The sequence below is a fragment of the Pseudophryne corroboree genome, chromosome 11 (genome assembly GCF_028390025.1).
Source record: "Pseudophryne corroboree isolate aPseCor3 chromosome 11, aPseCor3.hap2, whole genome shotgun sequence".
NCBI lineage: Eukaryota > Metazoa > Chordata > Amphibia > Anura > Myobatrachidae > Pseudophryne > Pseudophryne corroboree.
Genome location: NC_086454.1, coordinates 261,495,349 through 261,514,117, shown reverse-complemented (window position 1 = coordinate 261,514,117; position 18,769 = coordinate 261,495,349). Strand labels below are relative to the sequence as shown.

The following is an 18,769-nucleotide window of genomic DNA, read 5'->3' as shown; positions in this document are numbered from 1 at the left end:
CAGAAACAGAAGAGGTGTGGAAAGGGGTGAAAAGAATTGAATCCCGCCCCAAATATGTGTTTTACATTTCTTCCTTGCAGTCATTTTTCACAACCAGTTTTACAGGACTGCACATTTTAAAGTTAGGCAAGAGAGTCCCAGTTTGTCAGGACTGTCCCGACTCCCGCCACGCCAATTAACTTCACTTTTGTTGTAAAAACGTGTGAAGTACTTTAAGTCCCTGCTCACAACAGTAAAGGTGCCCACACACACTAAGATTGTTTGAACAATGTGGGCATTTCCGACCAATCGGAACGACACATCGTTTAAATACGGTCTGTGTATGGGCATCCTCAGATCCGTGTGTGTTATCCTCAGATCATTTGAACATGCAGAAGGATCTGAGGAGGTGGCAAACGATGCCATTCTGCTGAATGCAGCATGCCCCCCCCCTCCCCCCGTGGCTCGTTGTTGCTGGCATCAGCAAGTGTGTGTTCACTTGCCGATGCCGGCACCCCGCCAGTTCCCATAGCTCGCGATGCGGAGGACACATCGCTTCATGTATGGGCCCCTTTACAGAGCTATGCGCACATAAGTACACTACCGTTCAAAAGTTTGGGGTCACTTAGAAATTTCCTTCTTTTTTTTTTAAAGAAAAGCATTGTTTTTTTTCAATGAAGATAACATTAAATTAATCAGAAATATACTCTATACATTGTTAATGTGGTAAATGATTATACTAGCTGCAAACATCTGTTTTTTAATGGAATATCTACATACTGTAGGTGTATAGAGGCCCATTTCCAGCAACCATCACTCCAGTGTTCGAATGTTACATTGTGTTTGCTAATCGCGGTAGAAGACTAATGGATGATTAGAAAACCCTTGTGCAATTATGTTAGCACAGCTGACAACGGGTTTGCTCATTAAAGAAGCTATAAAACTGGCCTTCCTTTGAGCTAGTTGACTATCAGTATCTGCACCACATTTGTGGGTTCGATTATACTCTCCAAATGGCAAGAAAAAGAGAACTTTCATGTGAAACTTGACAGTCTATTCTTGTTCTTAGAAATGAAGGCTATTCCATGCGAGAAATTACCAAGAAACTGAACAGCACAAACAGGCTCTAACCAGAGTAGAAAGAAGTGGGAGGCCCTGGTACACAACTGAGCAAGAAGACAAGTACATTAGAGTCTCTAGTTTGAGAAATAGACGCCTCGCAGGTCCTCAACTGGCAGCTTCATTAAATGGTACCCACAAAACGCCAGTGTCAACGTCTACAGTGAAGAGGCGACTCTGGAATGCTGGCCTTCTAGGCAGAGTGGAAACAAAAAGCCATATCTGAGACTGGCCAATAAAAGGAAAAGATTAATATGGGCAAAAGAACACAAACATTGGACAGAGGAAGATTGGAAAAAAAAAGTGTTATGGACAGACAAATCGAAGTTTGAGGTGTTTGGATCACACAGAAGAACATTTGTGAGACGCAGATCAAGTGAAAAGATGCTGGAAGAGTGCCTGGTGGAGGTAATGTGATGGTCTGAGGCTGTTTTGGTTCTGGTAAAGTGGGAAATTTGTACAAGGTAAAAGGGATTTTGAATAAGGAAGGCTATCACTCCATTTTTCTACGCCATGCCATACCCTGTGGACAGCACTTGATTGAAGCCAGTTTCCTCCTACAACAGGACAATGGGGGTCATTCCAACCTGATCGCACGCTAGGTTTTTTCGCTGCGGTGCGATCAGGTCAAAAATTGGCAAAACTGCGAAAGCGTATGCACCGCAATGTGCAGGCGCGTCATACGAGTACAAAGCGGATCGTTGCTGAGCGATGGATATACCATAATCCATTCGCACAGCCAATCGCAAGAAGATTGACAGGAAGAAGGCATTTGTGGGTGGCAACTGACCGTTTTCTGGGAGTGGTAGGAAAAACGCAGGCGTGTACAAGCATTTGCAGGGCGAGTGTCTGACATCAATTCCGGACACGAACAGGCTGAAGTTATTGCAGTGGCTGAGTAAGTTCAAACCCTACTCAGAAGCTGCACAAAACTTTTTTGTACTGCTCGGCTGCAAAAGCGTTCGCACACTTGCAAAGCTAATATACACTCCCCCATAGGCGGCGACTGTCTGTTCGCAGCGCTGCGAAAAGTAGCTAGCGAACGATCAACTCGGAATGACCCCCAATGACACAAAGCACACCTCCAAATTATGCAAGAACTATTTAGGGAAGAAGCAGGCAGCTGGTATTCTGTCTGTAATGGAGTGGCCAGTGCAGTCACCAGATCTCAACCCCATTGAGCTGTTGTGGGAGCAGCTTGACCGTACGGTACGCAAGAAGTGCCCATCAAGCCAATCCAACTAGTGGGAGGTGCTTCAGGAAGCGTAGGGTGAAATTTAACAGCTAGAATGACGAAGGTCTGGAATGCTGTAATTGCTGCAAAGGGAGCAAAAGCAAAGGGGCGAAAGCAAAGTTTGAAGAACAAAATTATTATTTCAAATAAAAATCTATATTTCTAACCATGGCAATGTCTCAACTATATGTTCTATTAATTTTGCAACTCATTTGATAAATAAAAGTGAATTTCCATGGAAAAACACAAAATTGTCTGGGTGATCCCAAACTTTTGAACGGTAGTGTATCTCAAATGCATGTTTTTTAAAAGGTGTTTTTAGTGGATGGGGGTTCTAAAGCGCTTCCCTGAAAGCACAATTTTCAGGAGGCCAATGTTGGAATATATGAGAATATCTTACCCTGCAATATAAAAGGCCCTCATTCCGAGTTGTTCGCCCGCTAGCTGCTTTTAGCAGCATTGCAAACGCTAGGCCGCCGCCCTCTGGGAGTGTATCTTAGCTTAGCAGAATAGCGAATGAAAGAGTAGCAGAATTGCTACTAAATATTTTCTTGCAGTTTCCGAGTAGCTCCAGACCTACTCCTAGATTGCGATCAGCTCGGTCCGTTCAGTTCCTGGTTTGACGTCACAAACACGCCCTGCGTTCGGCCCACAAACACTCCCCCGTTTCTCCAGACACTCCCGCGTTTTTTAGCACACTCCCGGAAAACGCTCAGTTACCACCCAGAAACGCCCCTTTCCTGTCAATCACTCACTGATCAGCGGTGCGACTGAAAAGCGCCGCAGGATCAACAGAAAAACTGCTAAGTTTTTAGTTAAATAACTAAGCGCATGCGCGCTGCGTACCATGCGCATTTAGCAACAAATCGCAGCATAGCGAAAATCGGCAATGAGCGAACAACTCGGAATGACCACCTATGTGTGAGACATCTTTCACTGACGGCTACTACACATTGGGCCTAATTCAGGTTGGATCGCAGTATGTGATCCAACCGGAATTTTTGTTGAAAACATGCGGGCACATGCACCCGTACTTTCAGCGGGGGGGGGGGGCGCAGAAAATGTGATCACCTGTGCCTGCGTTCGCGGGGCGGGCAACGCTCCACTTCCAGGGAGGAGATGAAGCGTTGCAGGGGCGGAGCGACGTGGACGGTGCGGCGCGAACGGGTGTGATCGTGGCAGCTGCATGATGTCACACGCAGCCGCCGTGATGGGTAAGATGGCGCCGGGTCTACTGTGGGCACAGCTAAACTGCATCGGCAGGAGGCATTAATAGTTTTGAGGATGTCGGCAATACTTGTAGATGAAGGTGAGGATGTCAGCAATACTTGTAAACGAAGCCGAGGATGTCTGCACTGCTTGTAGGAGGAAGCTGAGGACATCGGCAATATTTGTAGATGAAGCCGAGGATGTCGGCAATACTTGTAGATGAAGCCGAGGATGTCGGCAATACTTGTAGATGAAGCCGAGGATGTCTGTACTGCTTGTAGAGGAAGCCGAGGACATCAGCAATACTTGTAGATGAATCCGAGGATGTCGGCAATACTTGTAGATGAAGCCGAGGATGTTGGCAATACTTGTAGATGAAGCTGAGGATGTCAGCAACAATGGTAGATAAAACTGTGGAGAGAGCTGAGGGTATCAGCAATACTTGAGGATGTCGGCAATACTTGTAAACGAAGCCGAGGATGCCGGCAATGCCTGTAGACGAAGCTGAGGATGTCAGCAATACTTATAAACAAAGCCGAGGATGTCTGCACTGCTTGTAAAGGAAGCTGAGGACATCAGCAATACTTGTAGATGAAGCCGAGGATGTCGGCAATACTTGTAGATGAAGCGGAGAATGTCAGCAATACTTGTAGACGAAGCTGAGGGCATCAGCAACAATGGTAGATGAAACTGGAGAGAGCTGAGGGTATCAGCAATGGCTGGAGAAGAAGCGGAGAGCATCAGCAATAGGATGTCGGCAATACTCGTAAACGAAGCCGAGGATGTCGGCAATGCCTGTAGATGTAGCTGAGGATGTCAGCAATACCTGTAAACGAAGCCGAGGATGTCAGCAATACTTGTAGACGAAGTCGAGGATGTCTGCAATACTTGTAGACGAATCTGAGGACACCAGCAATACTTGTAAACGAAGCAGAGGACGTCGGCAATGTGGGTTTCCAGATGCTGGGCAGCCGAGGTAACGCAATGGGGATTCCGTGTGCTGTGCAGTGTCAGCACTGCAGGTTTCCCAGTAGCTGTGATGTGGTGGTTCTGCACAATGGATACTGCAATGTTGTAAACTGCAGTGGCAGGTTTTCCGGATACTATGGGGCGCTACCTTACGCAGCGGTGAACTAGAAGCTGACAAGAACCAGCAAAGTCTCTAATGCCACTAGTGCTATTGGGTAGTCCCTCTGGATCACTGGAGGATTTCCAGTGAGTCTGGAGATGCCAGGATGTAGTGGCAGCGATGTCCCTTTAAACCATCCAGGGAGTCGGGTAGATGCTATCTTGCACAGAGTATATTACCAACAGGAGATTCTGGAGCTCACTCCAGGCTGAGAGACACCAAAGCACTGACAGCTTCTAAGTGCTGAGAGCTGGAACTTCTACCCAATGCTTGCAGCTGAGTGGATGAGCGGCTCACATGACATGAAGAGTCTCCGGGTTGGCTCCTGAGGAATTAGCTGACTGGAGACTGTCATAGCGCTGCCCATGGAGAGGAGCAGTGGGAACTTCGGCGTGCTGCGGCCGGTACCAACGGCCACCAGCAGGGAGACACTGGAGCACAATCATGGATGCTGCGGCGAGTGGCAGGACACAGCGGGGACATGCTTGGACGAGGGATCGCGCCCAGGCTTGCTGCGGAGATAGACCAAGGTTCGGCTAGGGAACACAGGTAACCTTCTCCATTGAAATGTAACATAAAAATGCAAAATGGGTCACATTAAATGTATAGGACAAGACACTTAGGCAAAAAGTTCTGAGCTGGTGCAAAACATAAGATATTTCATTTAGTAGAAATGGCTGGACACTAGGGGCAGTTTAAGAGACGAGGGGGCCTGTGTTCAGGTTATGTGTAGGCCCCCTTCCCTACGACAGCAGTGCTGTAGACTCTGGCAGCTGGCTTTCTCCCAGAGTCTACAGCAAAGGGCCCCGGGAATATCTCTACTGTGCATGAGCAAATCACCCCTTTGCCTTCTCTTCTCCAAACTATACATAATAAGATATTTTAGTCTTTCCGGGTATGTTTTGTGATGTAGGCCATGCACCATTGTAGTTGCCCTTCTTTATACAGTCTCTTATGTATTAGAATCCTTCTGAAGATATGGCCTCCAGAACTGAACACAGTATTCTAGATGAGGCCGCACCAATGACCTATACAGTGACATAATTACGTCTCTCTCTCTCTGCTGCTGATTCCTCTCCCAGTGCAGCCAAGCAGCTGACTAGCCTTCCTCATTGCTTTGTTACATTGCTTACCTGCTTTTAATTCACCTGAAATAGTGACATCTAGATCCCTTTCCTCCTCAGTAGTTTACACAGGTTCGATATGTGACCGGTGGACAGGATGCCAGTGGTCACAATACAGACGCCGGCTTTGGGGCGGCACTTGGATGCTTGTGTTTGTATTGTCAGCATGAAATGTACAGCCTGTGATCAGGTCTAAACTGCACATGTGTATGCACCGCAATGCACAGGCGCGTCGCATGGATACAAAGCGGTTCGCAGCTCAGTGATGGGTTTGTACGAAGAATCTATTCACACGGGCGATCGCAAGGAGATTGACAGGAATAGGGCGTTTTTGGGTGGCAACTGACAGTTTTTAGGGAGTGGTTAGAAAAACGCAGGCGTGTCTAAGCATTTGCAGGGAGGGTTCCTGGCGTAAATTCTGGTCCCGGACAGGCAGAAGTGATCGCAGTGGCTGAGTAAGTCCTGGGCTGTGCAGGGACTACACAAGATCTGCTCGTACAGCTATAATACACTCCCCTGTAGGCGGCGACTATCTGATCGCAGCAGTGCAAAAATCACCTGCTAGCGATCAGGTCTGAATTAGGCCCTAAGACAGTAGAGCTATTTAAATATGCATGGGATAGACATAAGGATATCCTTACAAATAACTAAGGATCTAATAGGGTTTGATGTAACAATAAGGTTAAAATGGGGGCAGTCTAGATGGGACAAGTGGTTCTTATCTGCCGTAAAATTCTGTGTTTTTGTGTTTAATTTAGGGTACATGATTCTCATTTATTTTTTTTATTTTTTATTAAAGTACAGGTTTTTAAAACGTTTTTAAAAAAGCAAACGCAACTCCCATCTGAAAGTTCAACTCCCATCAATACAACACCCCAAAATACATCCCACATCATTTACTAACCCATTGTTCTGCTTTTTTGAGACAATATCATGATCAAGTCTCTATTAGCTACATTTTTCTTTGTAAACACTGACAAGTTGCATTATTGTTTAATGTGAGGGATGTAACAGTTTCTGCAGCATGTCCCAACATTTAACAATTAAAGTAAGGACTATTCCTGCCTCTCCATTTACTCAGGGAGGTGCACACACAAAATTATGTGATGTTGCTGTGGTAAGTGATCAGTAATTGAATTGCAAAAAAATGCACACACCCCCTTTAGTGAATTGCCCCTTATCTGTTGCAACACTAATAGACTGTGCACTCATTCCCGGTCATTACAGGTTTGGAAAGGATTCCATGGTCCCTTTACATTTTATATACTGTTCAGTCGTATGAGAGGTCCAGCTTACCATAGAAAGACACCCCAGCCTTCAGCTCAGGATACTTCAGCGTAAGATAATGAGTTACAATTCCTCCCCAGCAAAATCCAATGACTCCGATCTTCTTTGCATTGCATTGCTCCTTCAGATATTTCAGTACAGCATCAACTTCCCTGGAAAATGAAGAAACAATGATGAAGTACAGTGTAAATTGTAAGTTTCTTTTAGAATTGGACAAGACAATTGTTTTAGCAAAAGATATGTATTACCATGCACCACAGGCTCCAAAGATGCGTATGTATGTTTGTATGTATCTTCTGTATAATGCTGACTTGCGCACCCTATAGCTGGGTACACACAAAGCGATATATCATACGATCAGTTGCGTCATAAGGGGGGTGCGGGTCGCACCCGGGTGTCACCCGCCGAGGGGTGACACCAAAATGCCATCTCCTGCTCAGTGACAGAAGCCAGGTGCTGCACTTTAACATTACGCGCAGCAACTGGCACCTGTCACCATGTAGTAGCTGGCACTGCAGCCAAAGCACTCCCCGGGGGCAGGTTGTATCTCCCAAACCACTGGAATGCCAAAAATGGGGGTTTGGGCCACACCCCCTCCTGCTAAGCCACACCCTCCTGCAAGGCCACACCCTGTTTCGCGGCCTCCTGCACAGGTTGTCATCAGGGTCAGTGACACCCCTGCATAAGAGAATTCATTTCAACGCGACCAATATATTGTGCACATTGCATGGTGTGTACTCTCAACTGCACATGCCCAGATGTAGTTCATTCCATCTTCCCATCTGATATTTATTTATTTTTTATTTAGTAACAGTTTCTTACATAGCGCAGCAAATTCCGTTGCGCTTTACAATTGGAAACAACAATGGGGGTAATTCCAAGTTGATCGCAGCAGGAAATTTTTTAGCAGTTGGGCAAAACCATGTGCACTGCAGGGGGGGGGGGGGGGGGGGCAGATATAACATTTGCAGAAAGAGTTAGATTTGGGTGGGTTATAGTGTTTCTGTGTATGGTAAATACTGGCTGCTTTATTGTTACACTGCAAATTAGATTGCAGATTGAACACACCACACCCAAATCGAACTCTCTCTGCACATGTTAAATCTGCCTCCCCTGCAGTGCACATGGTTTTGCCCACCTGCTAAAAAATTTCCTGCTGCGATCAACTTGGAATTACCCCCAATGATATAACAAACTGGGTGATAACAAACATTTATAGAGGTAGGAAGGCCCTGCTCGCAAGCTTACAATCTCTAGGGAAATAGGCATGTATATACAAGGAAAGGTGCTATCTATTGCATAGTTGTCCGCCAGATTGCAAATGTTCTTGTTGGGCTGTATGATATGGTCATTCAGCAATGATGAACCGGGTTCGAGGGGAACTGATATACTGCACATCAGAAAGGATGATGCAGTGAACGATGGCATACATTTAAATACATGCAGTAGTGGCTCTTGCCACGGGCAAGCAGGCTTTTTGCCCGGGGCGCCACTACCCCGAGGGCACCGGCACCGCCGTGACAAGAGCCACTACTCCTGACCCCCTCTCCCTGGCTGCAGCAGGCACCATGGGCTGTGTGGGCGCCCGCTGCAGCCGGCGTCGCTGACTGACGCTAGAGGTCATAATTGACCTAGTGTCAGTGCGGCGTTGCTAAGGGAAAGACGTCATGATGTCTCTCCCATAGGGAGGAGCATGCGGCCGGAGACAGCAGCAGCAGCGCAGCTGTCCGGAAGCAGGAGCGGATCTGTTAAGTATTGTTTTTTTGTTTGTTTTTCTTGTTTGCAAGTGGCACTACTACAGGGGGCACAACTACAGGGGGCACATACTGGGGGCACTACCACAGAGGGCACTGCTACGGGGGGGGGGGCACTGCTACTGGGGGCAAATCAACTGGGGGCACAACTACAGGGGGAACAGCTACAGGGGGCACTACTACACGGGGCACTGCTACAGGGGGGAACAGCTACTGGGGGCAAATCAACTGGGGGTACTACTACAGGAGGCACAGCTAGTGGGGCAAATCTACTGGGGGCACAGCTACAGGGGAATAACTGGCCATGCCCCTTCCCTATGAAGAAGCCACGCCCCTATTATCAACCACGCGCCGTGGGCGCGCACCAACTCTATTTCACCGTGCGTCTGTGGGGGGGGGGGGGGGGCGCCACGGGAAAACTTTCACCCTGGGCGCCACAAGGTCTAGAACCGGCCCTTGATACATGCTGTAAAACCAGATCCTGCAGTGTACGGTGTGCACGCTGTATCATTACATCGTAGCGCTCTCAACAGCTGGGACACGCATTGTGCAGTGTGTACCCAGCTTAAGAATAGTCATGGGCAATTGTTAGAAAGCCCAAACAAGTAGAGTTATGGTGCGCTCATGTAACTGCGACACAACAGACGTGGATGAATGCAGATACACCTTTTAGGAGGCTTATCTTTTTGTGGGGATCCGGTCTGAAGATCAACACTGTCTAGGTCGACAATCATTAGGTCGACAGGGTTGGAAGGTTGACAGGGTTTCTAGGTCGACAGGTCAAAAGGTCGACATGAGTGTTTCACATTTTTTTTCTTTTTTTTTTTACTTTTTCATACCTAGCGCTCCACGTGGACTACGATTGGAACGGTAATCTGTGCTGAACAAAGGTGAGGCACCTTGGTCGAAGCATGGCGAGTGAAGCGCGAGCCATGCAAGGGGACACGGTGCACTAATTGGGGTTCCCGGTCACTCTACGAAGAAAAGGACACAAAAAAACAAAAACCCATGTCGACCTTTTGACCTGTCGACCTAGCACATGTCGACCTATAGTGGTCAACCTAAACAGTGTCGACCTAGACACTGTCGATCTAATGATCCACACCCCTTTTTTGGATCTTTGTGTTTACTACTAACACGATCCACAGCTCTACGCTAGCATGGGGTGAAAGTAAACCTGTTTGCCTGACATAAGTCTTCCACAAAGGGAAGCAGTCAGGATCCCGGCTGTCGGGATCCCAGCAGTCAGAATACAGATGCCGGAATCCCAAAACTATTTTGAATGCTGACACCGGCATCCAGAATGGGTGCACCATCCAGATGCCAGAATCCCAACAGCTGGGATACCGAACAAACAGACACTGCGGCGCTGGAGAAATAAGAAATGGGGCGATGGGTGGGGAGTTAGGTTTAGGCTGCAGGGAGGGGGGTAGGGTTAGGCTACGGGGAGGGGGGTTTAGGATTAGGCACCCCGCTCGGAGGGTTAGGCAGGTGGGGGTGCGTTAGGTTTAGGCACTTAGGGGGATGGTTAGGGTTAAGCATAAGGGGGGAAGTTAGGGTTAGGCTGCGGGAAGGGAGGGTTGGGGTATTTTATATATATCACTAAGATATTTTGCCCTTCATTATAGAGTTACTGAACAAATAAATTTGGATTGGGTTGCTTTTGGAATCAAATCGGGATTTGGTACATTTCGACATGAATCTTCAATTTAAAATACATGTAGAAGTATTTCCATTACACTACAGCATTGTTTGACTAACTATTATTTAAATAAATAGTGGAAAACTGCTCTAATCAAGCTGGTAACAATCCCCAGGTGCTGCGGGAGGGGGTTACTCTAGACAAGAAATACAAAAGGGATTTTTCCCACGCACTCTGCTGGCTGTTAGTAAGAAGAACTATATACTATGTAATAATAGGAAATTTAGAGCTCTTCGTTACATATGTTTTGCAAAAGATATGATAAGCCTCCAGGCCACTTCACGGCTGCTCTATTGCTGGAGGTCCCTAACTAAGCATAGGTCCAAGGCTTGGACCCCACAAAGTCGGCTCAGGCCCGACCACCCCAGGGCAGCACACCATTGAAATACTAAAGTGTTAATATGTGTTAAGAAAGAAGCAGAAGCTATGGGTTAGAAAGTGCTACAAAAATAAGGGTGTTAATAAAATACTCAAAAGAGTAATATTAGTGAAAAAATAGGAGTGTTACATAAGTGCTAAATAAATAATATGGCATGCTACCCCAAGGTGGCCCAGCCCCACCAGACCCGGGGGGTACCACTCCCCAAACCCATACACAGCATAATAATAATAACATCCACTATGGGTCATACAATTGCTTAATATATGGCCACATGATAATGGCACATACAGAACATATCCAGATTGAGAGCTAGTTTACCTGGAGGCACCCCTGTATCCTCCAAATGGCACTACAGGACCCAGCATGCCCTCCTAATGCTGGCTCCATCTATGCCTCTCTGAACTGCAATAAATAGTGGAAAACTGCTCTAATCAAGCTGGTAACAATCCCCAGGTGCTGCGGGAGGGGGTTACTCTAGACAAGAAATACAAAAGGGATTTTTCCCACGCACTCTGCTGGCTGTTAGTAAGAAGAACTATGTAATAATAGGAAATTTAGAGGTGTGCTGCCCTGGGGTGGTCGGGCCTGAGCCGACTTTGTGGGGTCCAAGCCTTGGACCTATGCTTAGTTAGGGACCTCCAGCAATAGAGCAGCCGTGAAGTGGCCTGGAGGCTTATCATATCTTTTGCAAAACATATGTAACGAAGAGCTCTAAATTTCCTATTATTACATAGTATATAGTTCTTCTTACTAACAGCCAGCAGAGTGCGTGGGAAAAATCCCTTTTGTATTTCCTAACTATTATTTATTAGGTTACTTAATATAGCAAGTATAACCGTCTATGTCGTTTATTTGAAAGATAAATGCAAGGTCACTTTTCTGTTAACACCTTTTTTTTTCTCTGCAGAATGAACACAATTATATTATTCAGTCATCATAAACAACTGAGGTATTCTCGTCATCAATTTCTTGTACTTCTGTATTACTCTACAATGTCTTTGTAAATTGGCAACCTGTTTACATCTCTGTAGAAAGAAGACTAGAAAAAGACAAAATAACCTTGTGTGGAAGCACTCATTGATTGAATATGAAAAAGATGTAAAGAAATATATGGTTGAGGAAAGGACCCCTTTGAGTCCTACCTCTGGAGGATAGAATAAAGCTTAACTTTTATTGGTTTGCTGTAAAAATTCACTGGGGTGAACAAAGGTAAATGATAATAAAAATCTAGATTGCCATTGTACCAAATATGGTTCTAGATGTGGCAGGTGAAAATATTGGTGTAATTATTGTATAATGGTTTGGAAAAACAATATATACAGGTCACAGAAGGATCGGAATGTATGGTAAGCTTAAAAGGAAAATGATATTGGATTTCCTGAAGGAAAAAGGCCCACAGCACCTAGTATTCCCTGGAGGTCTCCCATCCACGTACTGACCAGGCCATACCTGCTTAGCTTCCAAGATCGGACGTGATCGAGCGTATTCAGGATAGTATGGCCGTGGGCCAATAGTATCAGGAATTAAGGGTGATTTTTGTGCTAATTAGGGAAATGGCCTACGTGAACAACTGAAGGTTATGTGAATATAATCGAATAATTGATTTATTGTAAAGTCTCCTGAAAAACTGGCCCACAGCACCTAGTATTCCCTGGAGGTCTCCCATCCATGTACTAACCAGGCCATACCTGCTTAGCTTCCAAGATCAGACGTGTTCGGGCGCATTCAGGGTAGTATGGCTGTGGGCCGATTTAATAAAAAAATGGGTAAATACAAAATCGAGTATCTATATGAATTTAAATGGAAAAAAATGATGTAGAGAATATTTTAAAGAAAGTGTTGTTGTATCTCTGTATAAAGCTAATTAGTAAAGGACTAATGATGCAATCTCTAATTAACTATAAATAAACAGAATCAATCCTGAAAAATAAATGTAAAGCAGGCACTTGAATTGTCAGAACCAATAGTCTGATGGGCTATTTTACAGTTTGGAATATAATTCCTAATTGATAAGACTAGCGGTGCAATTCTTGATTAGTGATAAGTAGGTTCAATCCTAAAAGTGATACAAAAACGGGCACTGGATTTGTCGAATCCAAATAAAAGGATCTGACGTTCTGTTTTGATACAGACACAATGCTTAAAGTTGCCGCCTCCTATGTAGATTTGCCAGCTGTAAATGACCAAAAAATGAATTTGAGTTACAGACGATTAAATCAGAGTAGCAAGAATGAAAGTTTTGTTCCTGTGTAGAAACGATAGTCACAATGTTGGTAGTTGCCACTTTCTAATTAATTCGTCTACTGTAGGTAACCAATTGTCTGGATTATGTTGCATAGAATAAATTTAAATGAGAACAGTAAAGATAAATGTTCTTTGTCCCTATATAGAAACAATAGCGGCTTGCAATATAATTCCTGTATGATAAGGCTGGCGGTCTCTGTACCCCATGGCCACTGGCAGTGCCACCATAGCTTTCTTTTTAGCCTCTTGCACATTATTCTGCACTACTTCTATGTTTGCTATCGCAAGATCATATGGGTTCGGTATGCCAGCGACATCCCAACAATGGAGAGCCCGATTTCGGATGGGGGTAAGTAATTTGATGGGAGCTGAATGCTGATGGGGTGGATGAAAATGTTAATGGGTGCTGGAAGGGTGAAATTTCCACCAAAGAAACACGGTTTAGTACCTTTGCAATGAAACACTGACTGGATGTGGTACCTATTGCTATAAAATGCCATTTTCCAAGTCCTGTACCAAAGAGATTTGGAACAAATTGGTAGTTTTGATCTGGAAGTAATGTTCTACACTCAGCCAACAATGTGCTGCCACCCAGAACTCCATTAACGTTTTTCAGGGATTTGGTACCTTTTGGAAACATTCCTAGGAATATTCACAGAGCAAATGTGTCCAGTGCTAAATGAGTCTGAAATGTGTATTGGTTTTTGCATTAAAACCTGTTTATTTAGTCATTTTATTCTCACCTTCTGCTTTTTTTAAGCAAACAAAGCTTAATTCATGAAAACAGTGTGTAGTATATGGATATGCAATCCAGCAGACTGCAAAAATATCTTATTGTTCTGCAGCAAGGTACACAGGTTTCCACAGGGAAACATTGGGGTGCAGAGTGGATCTTGATCCAGAGACACCAACAGGCTAAAGCAGGCATGTCCAAACTGTGGCCCTCCAGCTGTTGTGAAACTACACATCCCAGCATGCCCTGACACAGCTTTAGCATTCTCTGACAGCAAAACTGTGTCAGGGCATGCTGGGATATGTAGTTTCACAACAGCTGGAGGGCCGCAGTTTGGACATACCTGGGCTAAAGCTTTAGCTGTCCCAGGATGCATAGGGGCATCATCTATAACACCGCCTCCAGGCACTAAGAGCTCAGATTCGAGTTGGTGCCTGCAGCAGCAGGTCACCTAACAGGAGGGCTGCACTGGGCAGCCCTGAAAAGCTTTTTCTAAGAAGATTTCTCTGGCTGGGCTGTCAGCGCTGTATATCAGAGTGACATTCAGCGCTGCAGCTCCATCACCTCCCAAGCGGCGTTGCATGCTCCCGCTGGCCTGGTTCCCGGGTACTTGCGACGGAGACATCACGGCTTAGGCACAGAGTCACAGACTACTCTCCTGGTTCGTGTGGCTGCTACGGGGAGGAGGTAAGAGGGTCCCCCAGACGGGACCCGCTGCTAAATCGCATTTTGTCTGTGACCCAGGGAGATGGGTCGCGGCGCTGACGTGGAGACTGTCACTGGCTTGGAGACTGCCACTAGACCACCAAGGCATTGGAGCGCAGGTCGGGTGTCTTAACAACCCATTTAATAAGGCTCACTAGTACCTGGGGTGCAAGTCCAGCATAGGGGAGGTGGCGCTTGACCTGTAGCCCCTCCCCCGACCCAGGGCGCCATCTCCTCGCAGATTTCCCCACCCTGCAGCTGCCTCACATTCTCCCTTACTGAGACACTGGGCACCATCTTCACAGCATAGCTGCAGCAGGTCTCCGGGATTGCAGGGCAAGGTCTCCCTTGTAAAGCCGCCTGTATACAGCGCTGAGACTTTACAAACAATTAAGTATCCTACATGTCTTCAGACAGCGTTAGTTGAGAAAGAGTGTATCTTACAGAATATATTGTATGAGTACGCTGATATATCCTCTGGTCACTGACGAGAGAGAGAGAGAGAGAGAGAGAGAGAGAGAGAGAGAGAGAGAGAGAGAGAGAGAGAGAGAGAGAGAGAGAGAGAGAGAGAGAGAGAGAGAGAGAGAGAGAGAGAGAGAGAGACTAGTCAAGTGCAGCTTTATTGTGATAATAATTTCTGTATTGCCTGTGACTGTGTGCCTGCTGTGCGGTTTCACTCTGAGGGGCAGATGTATTAACCTGGAGAGGGCATAAGGAAGTGATAAACCAGTGATATGTGCAAGGTGATAAAGGCACTAACCAATCAGCTCCAATATGTAAATTAACAGTTAGGACTTGATTGGCTGGTGCCTTTATCACCGTGCACATATCACTGGTTTATCACTTCCTTATGCCTTCTCCAGGTTAATACATCTGCCCCTCAGTATTTCCCAGATATAACTGCCACTATATTCTGTACCCTGGGCTAGGTGCGTTTGGGTCTTATAATATAGGGCCTAATTCTGAGTTGATCGCCGCAGCAAATTTGTTAGCAGTTGGGCAAAACGATGTGCACTGCAGGGGGGACAGACAACATGTGCAGAGAGAGTTAGATTTGGGTGGGGTGTATTCAAACTGAAATCTAAATTGCAGTGTAAAAATAAAGCAGCCAGTATTTACCCTGCACAGAAACAAAATAACCCACCCAAATCTAAATCTAATTTTATATCTGCCCCCCCCCCCCCTACAGTGCACATGGTTTTGCCCAATTGCTAAGAAAAGTGCTGCTTTCGATCAACTCAGAATTACCCCCATAGTCCAACAGAGTATTTATCTATTAAGTATATTCTACTATGACAGTAATGTAATACCAGGTTTTATCCACAGGTCTTGTTTTGTCTGGTTTAATCGTACTATAATAGCCCTGTTGCATATATATCATAATGTCTAACAGAAAGGGCAGTAAATCAGTGGAAGCTCCTGCATCATGCAGAGCATGCTCCAAGGATTTATCTGTGGGGGAAGTGTTGTATGATGGTCTGTGTATTACCTGTCATGCACCTCTAAGTCAGTCCGCAGCTCCTGCATCTACACAGGAGCCACCCTGGGCTGCATCCACCACCCTACTGGGTACTCTGGTGGAATGCCTAGCGCCCCCTATGGGACCACATGTGCCACTACCACCACAAATTGTCCCTATGGTTTATCCGCCTTGGGCGGAAAATTTGTCTAACTAACTGCAGCAACTAAACCACTCTCTGGTTAGACAGAAATCTAGCGCAGGTCACTGCCGAATCCCTTGGCCCTCTAAGCAGCCTGCTTCATCGTCACAATCTACTAACCTCTCTCATGTTTCATCTAATGGAGGGGGAGCATACGGTCCGGTCAGACACTGAATCTTGTGTTACTGATGAGGATTCTCCCTTACAAATTGATGTCCCTGCCTTGGTGGTTGCTCTTAAGCATATCCTGCAAATCACTGATGGAGGATTCCACTACTGTGGCAAAGAAAACTGATAAGTTTAAACAACAGAAGGTGGTTAAAACTGTTTTACCCCATTCTGATCATCTAGTGGACATCAGGCGGGAACCCTGGTCTAATCCAGGGAAGAAATTTCCTCTGCCTAAACGGGCCTTAGCTCGCTATCCTCTCCCTACAGAGTTGTGTAACAAATGGCAGACTCCACCGCCGGTGCATTCTCATGTCACCTGCCGTGTATTGTCGTCCACTCAGCCTGTCACCACTGTCACCTCGCTGAAGGAGCCGACAGATAAACGTGTGGAGAGATGCCTGAAGTCTACATACTTCCTTACAGGGGCAGTTCATAGACCGACTATTGCTGCAACTTGGGCGGCAAAAGGTATTGAGGCGTGGGTTCAGGCGTTACAGGAAGAGCTGCCTGAGGATATTTCTGACAATGCCAGACAATACCTTTCTCATATTACCACCACCTCCTATTACATTCAAGAGGTGTCCTCTGAGGTGGGAGTATTGGCAGCCAAGGCGTCGACTACGTCTGTCCTGGCTTGCCGCATACTGTGGTTGATGTCGTGGAAAGTGGACCTGGACTCTAAAAAGACTTTGCTGCTACTCCCATTTACTGGGGACATTTAGTTTGGGGCAGACCTGAATAAAATTGTGTCTGAATTGGCAGCTGCTAAAACTGCATTTCTCCCTACTACTAATCCTTCTGCACAGAAGGCAAAAGGTATCACTTTTCGTTCCTTTCGGCCTCAAGGAAAGTGAAGGGTCAGTCATACCCGAGACAATCTTGCGCTCCAAAAACCACCAAGCTTAAGGCGAAACAGTCCTGGGCAGCCCGTCAGCCTACTTCCAAACATGACAAGCCTGCTGCATGATGGGGCGGGCCTCCCCCTGGGGTCCCCAGGGTGGGAGGCAGACTTCTACAGTTCACCCAGGTCTGGTTAAAGACCACTTCTGATGTGTGGGTACTGGAAGTTGTCTCTCACGGGTATGCTGTCTCCTTCAAGAGACATCCCCCTCGCCAGTTCTGCACTACGGCTCTCCCTTCAGATCCCTTAAAGGCGCAAGCTCTACAAATGGTTGTAGGTTCTCTCCTGAGTACAGGAGTGGTTGTGACGGTACCTCAGTCACAGAGGGGCAGAGGTTACTACTCGACCCTGTTTCTGGTCCCGAAACCCAGTGGGTCTTTCTGGCCCATCCTCATCCTCAAATCTCTGAACAGGTTTGTGAGAGGATTCAGGTTTCGTATGGAAACACTGCACTCAATTGTGCTGGCTATGGAACCTGGAGACTATATGGTATCCCTGGATGTACAGGATGCACATCTGCATATTCCTATTGCCATGTCGCAACAGCAGTTCCTGCGGTTTGCTATTAGCAACCTTCACTACCAATTCCAGGCTCTGCCATTTAGTCTGGCTACGGCTCCGTGGATCTTCACCAAGGTCATGGCTGTGGTGCCGGCCCATCTCCATCGCCAGGGAATTAGAATCCTCCCGTACTTGGGCGATCTGCCGATTCCCACGAAGTCCTCCTCAGTCATTTGCACTTGACAGTGGATTTTCTGCAAGCCCATGGATGGCTAATAAATTGGAAAAAGTCCTCGCTGGTCCCAGCTCAAAGCATGGTGCACCTAGGGGCACCCCTGGACACACACAGTCAGAGACTGTTCCCGTCTCCAGACAAAGTCCTGAAACTTAAGGATAAGACACTTCATTCGTCACCCTCGAGTGTCGATACACTCGGCGATGCAAGTCCTTGGCCTGATGGTGTCAGCTTTCGACATGGTGGAGTACGCTCAATTTCACTCTCGTCGGATCAGGTACCCGATGGTCTTGTTGACTCCAGAGGTTCGTCTGTCGCTGTCCTGGTGGCTCCAGGAACAGCAATTCTGCAGGGGCCATCCATGCTGAATCCCCAACTGGGTCCTGCTGACAATGGACGCCAGTCTACGGGGTATGGGGAGCAGTGTTGGAACAACACTAATTTCAGGGTCCTTAGACCAAGGAGGAATCACTCCTCCCAATCAACATTCTGGAGCTGAGGGCAGTGTTCAACGCACTAAACCTTACCCTGCCTCTAGTACGGAACAGGCCTGTTCAGGAACAGTCGGACAATGCCACCACGGTGGCATATATGAACCATGAAGGCAGCAGCAAAGCCGCATGGCAATGATGGAAGTGTCTAAAATCCTTTGCTGAGTGGAACGCCATCTGCCAGCCACATCAGCAGTGTTCATTCCGG

The 18,769-nt window shown here is 46.5% G+C and overlaps 1 protein-coding gene and 2 pseudogenes across 4 annotated transcripts in view; all 3 read right to left on the bottom strand.

Annotated features, from left to right (window-relative positions):
• Nucleotides 1-18,769, bottom strand: part of CMBL (carboxymethylenebutenolidase homolog) — a 98,929-nt gene that overhangs the window by 9,466 nt on the left and 70,694 nt on the right. For all 4 annotated transcript variants that reach the window (XM_063945364.1, XM_063945363.1, XM_063945365.1 and 1 more), the window contains exon 4: nt 7,091-7,233. In XM_063945364.1, coding sequence (XP_063801434.1) covers nt 7,091-7,233 — 143 coding nt within the window. The remainder of the gene's footprint in view (nt 1-7,090; nt 7,234-18,769) is intronic.
• Nucleotides 12,310-12,427, bottom strand: LOC134970439 (5S ribosomal RNA; annotated as a pseudogene).
• LOC134970451 (5S ribosomal RNA) lies at nt 12,549-12,666 on the bottom strand (annotated as a pseudogene).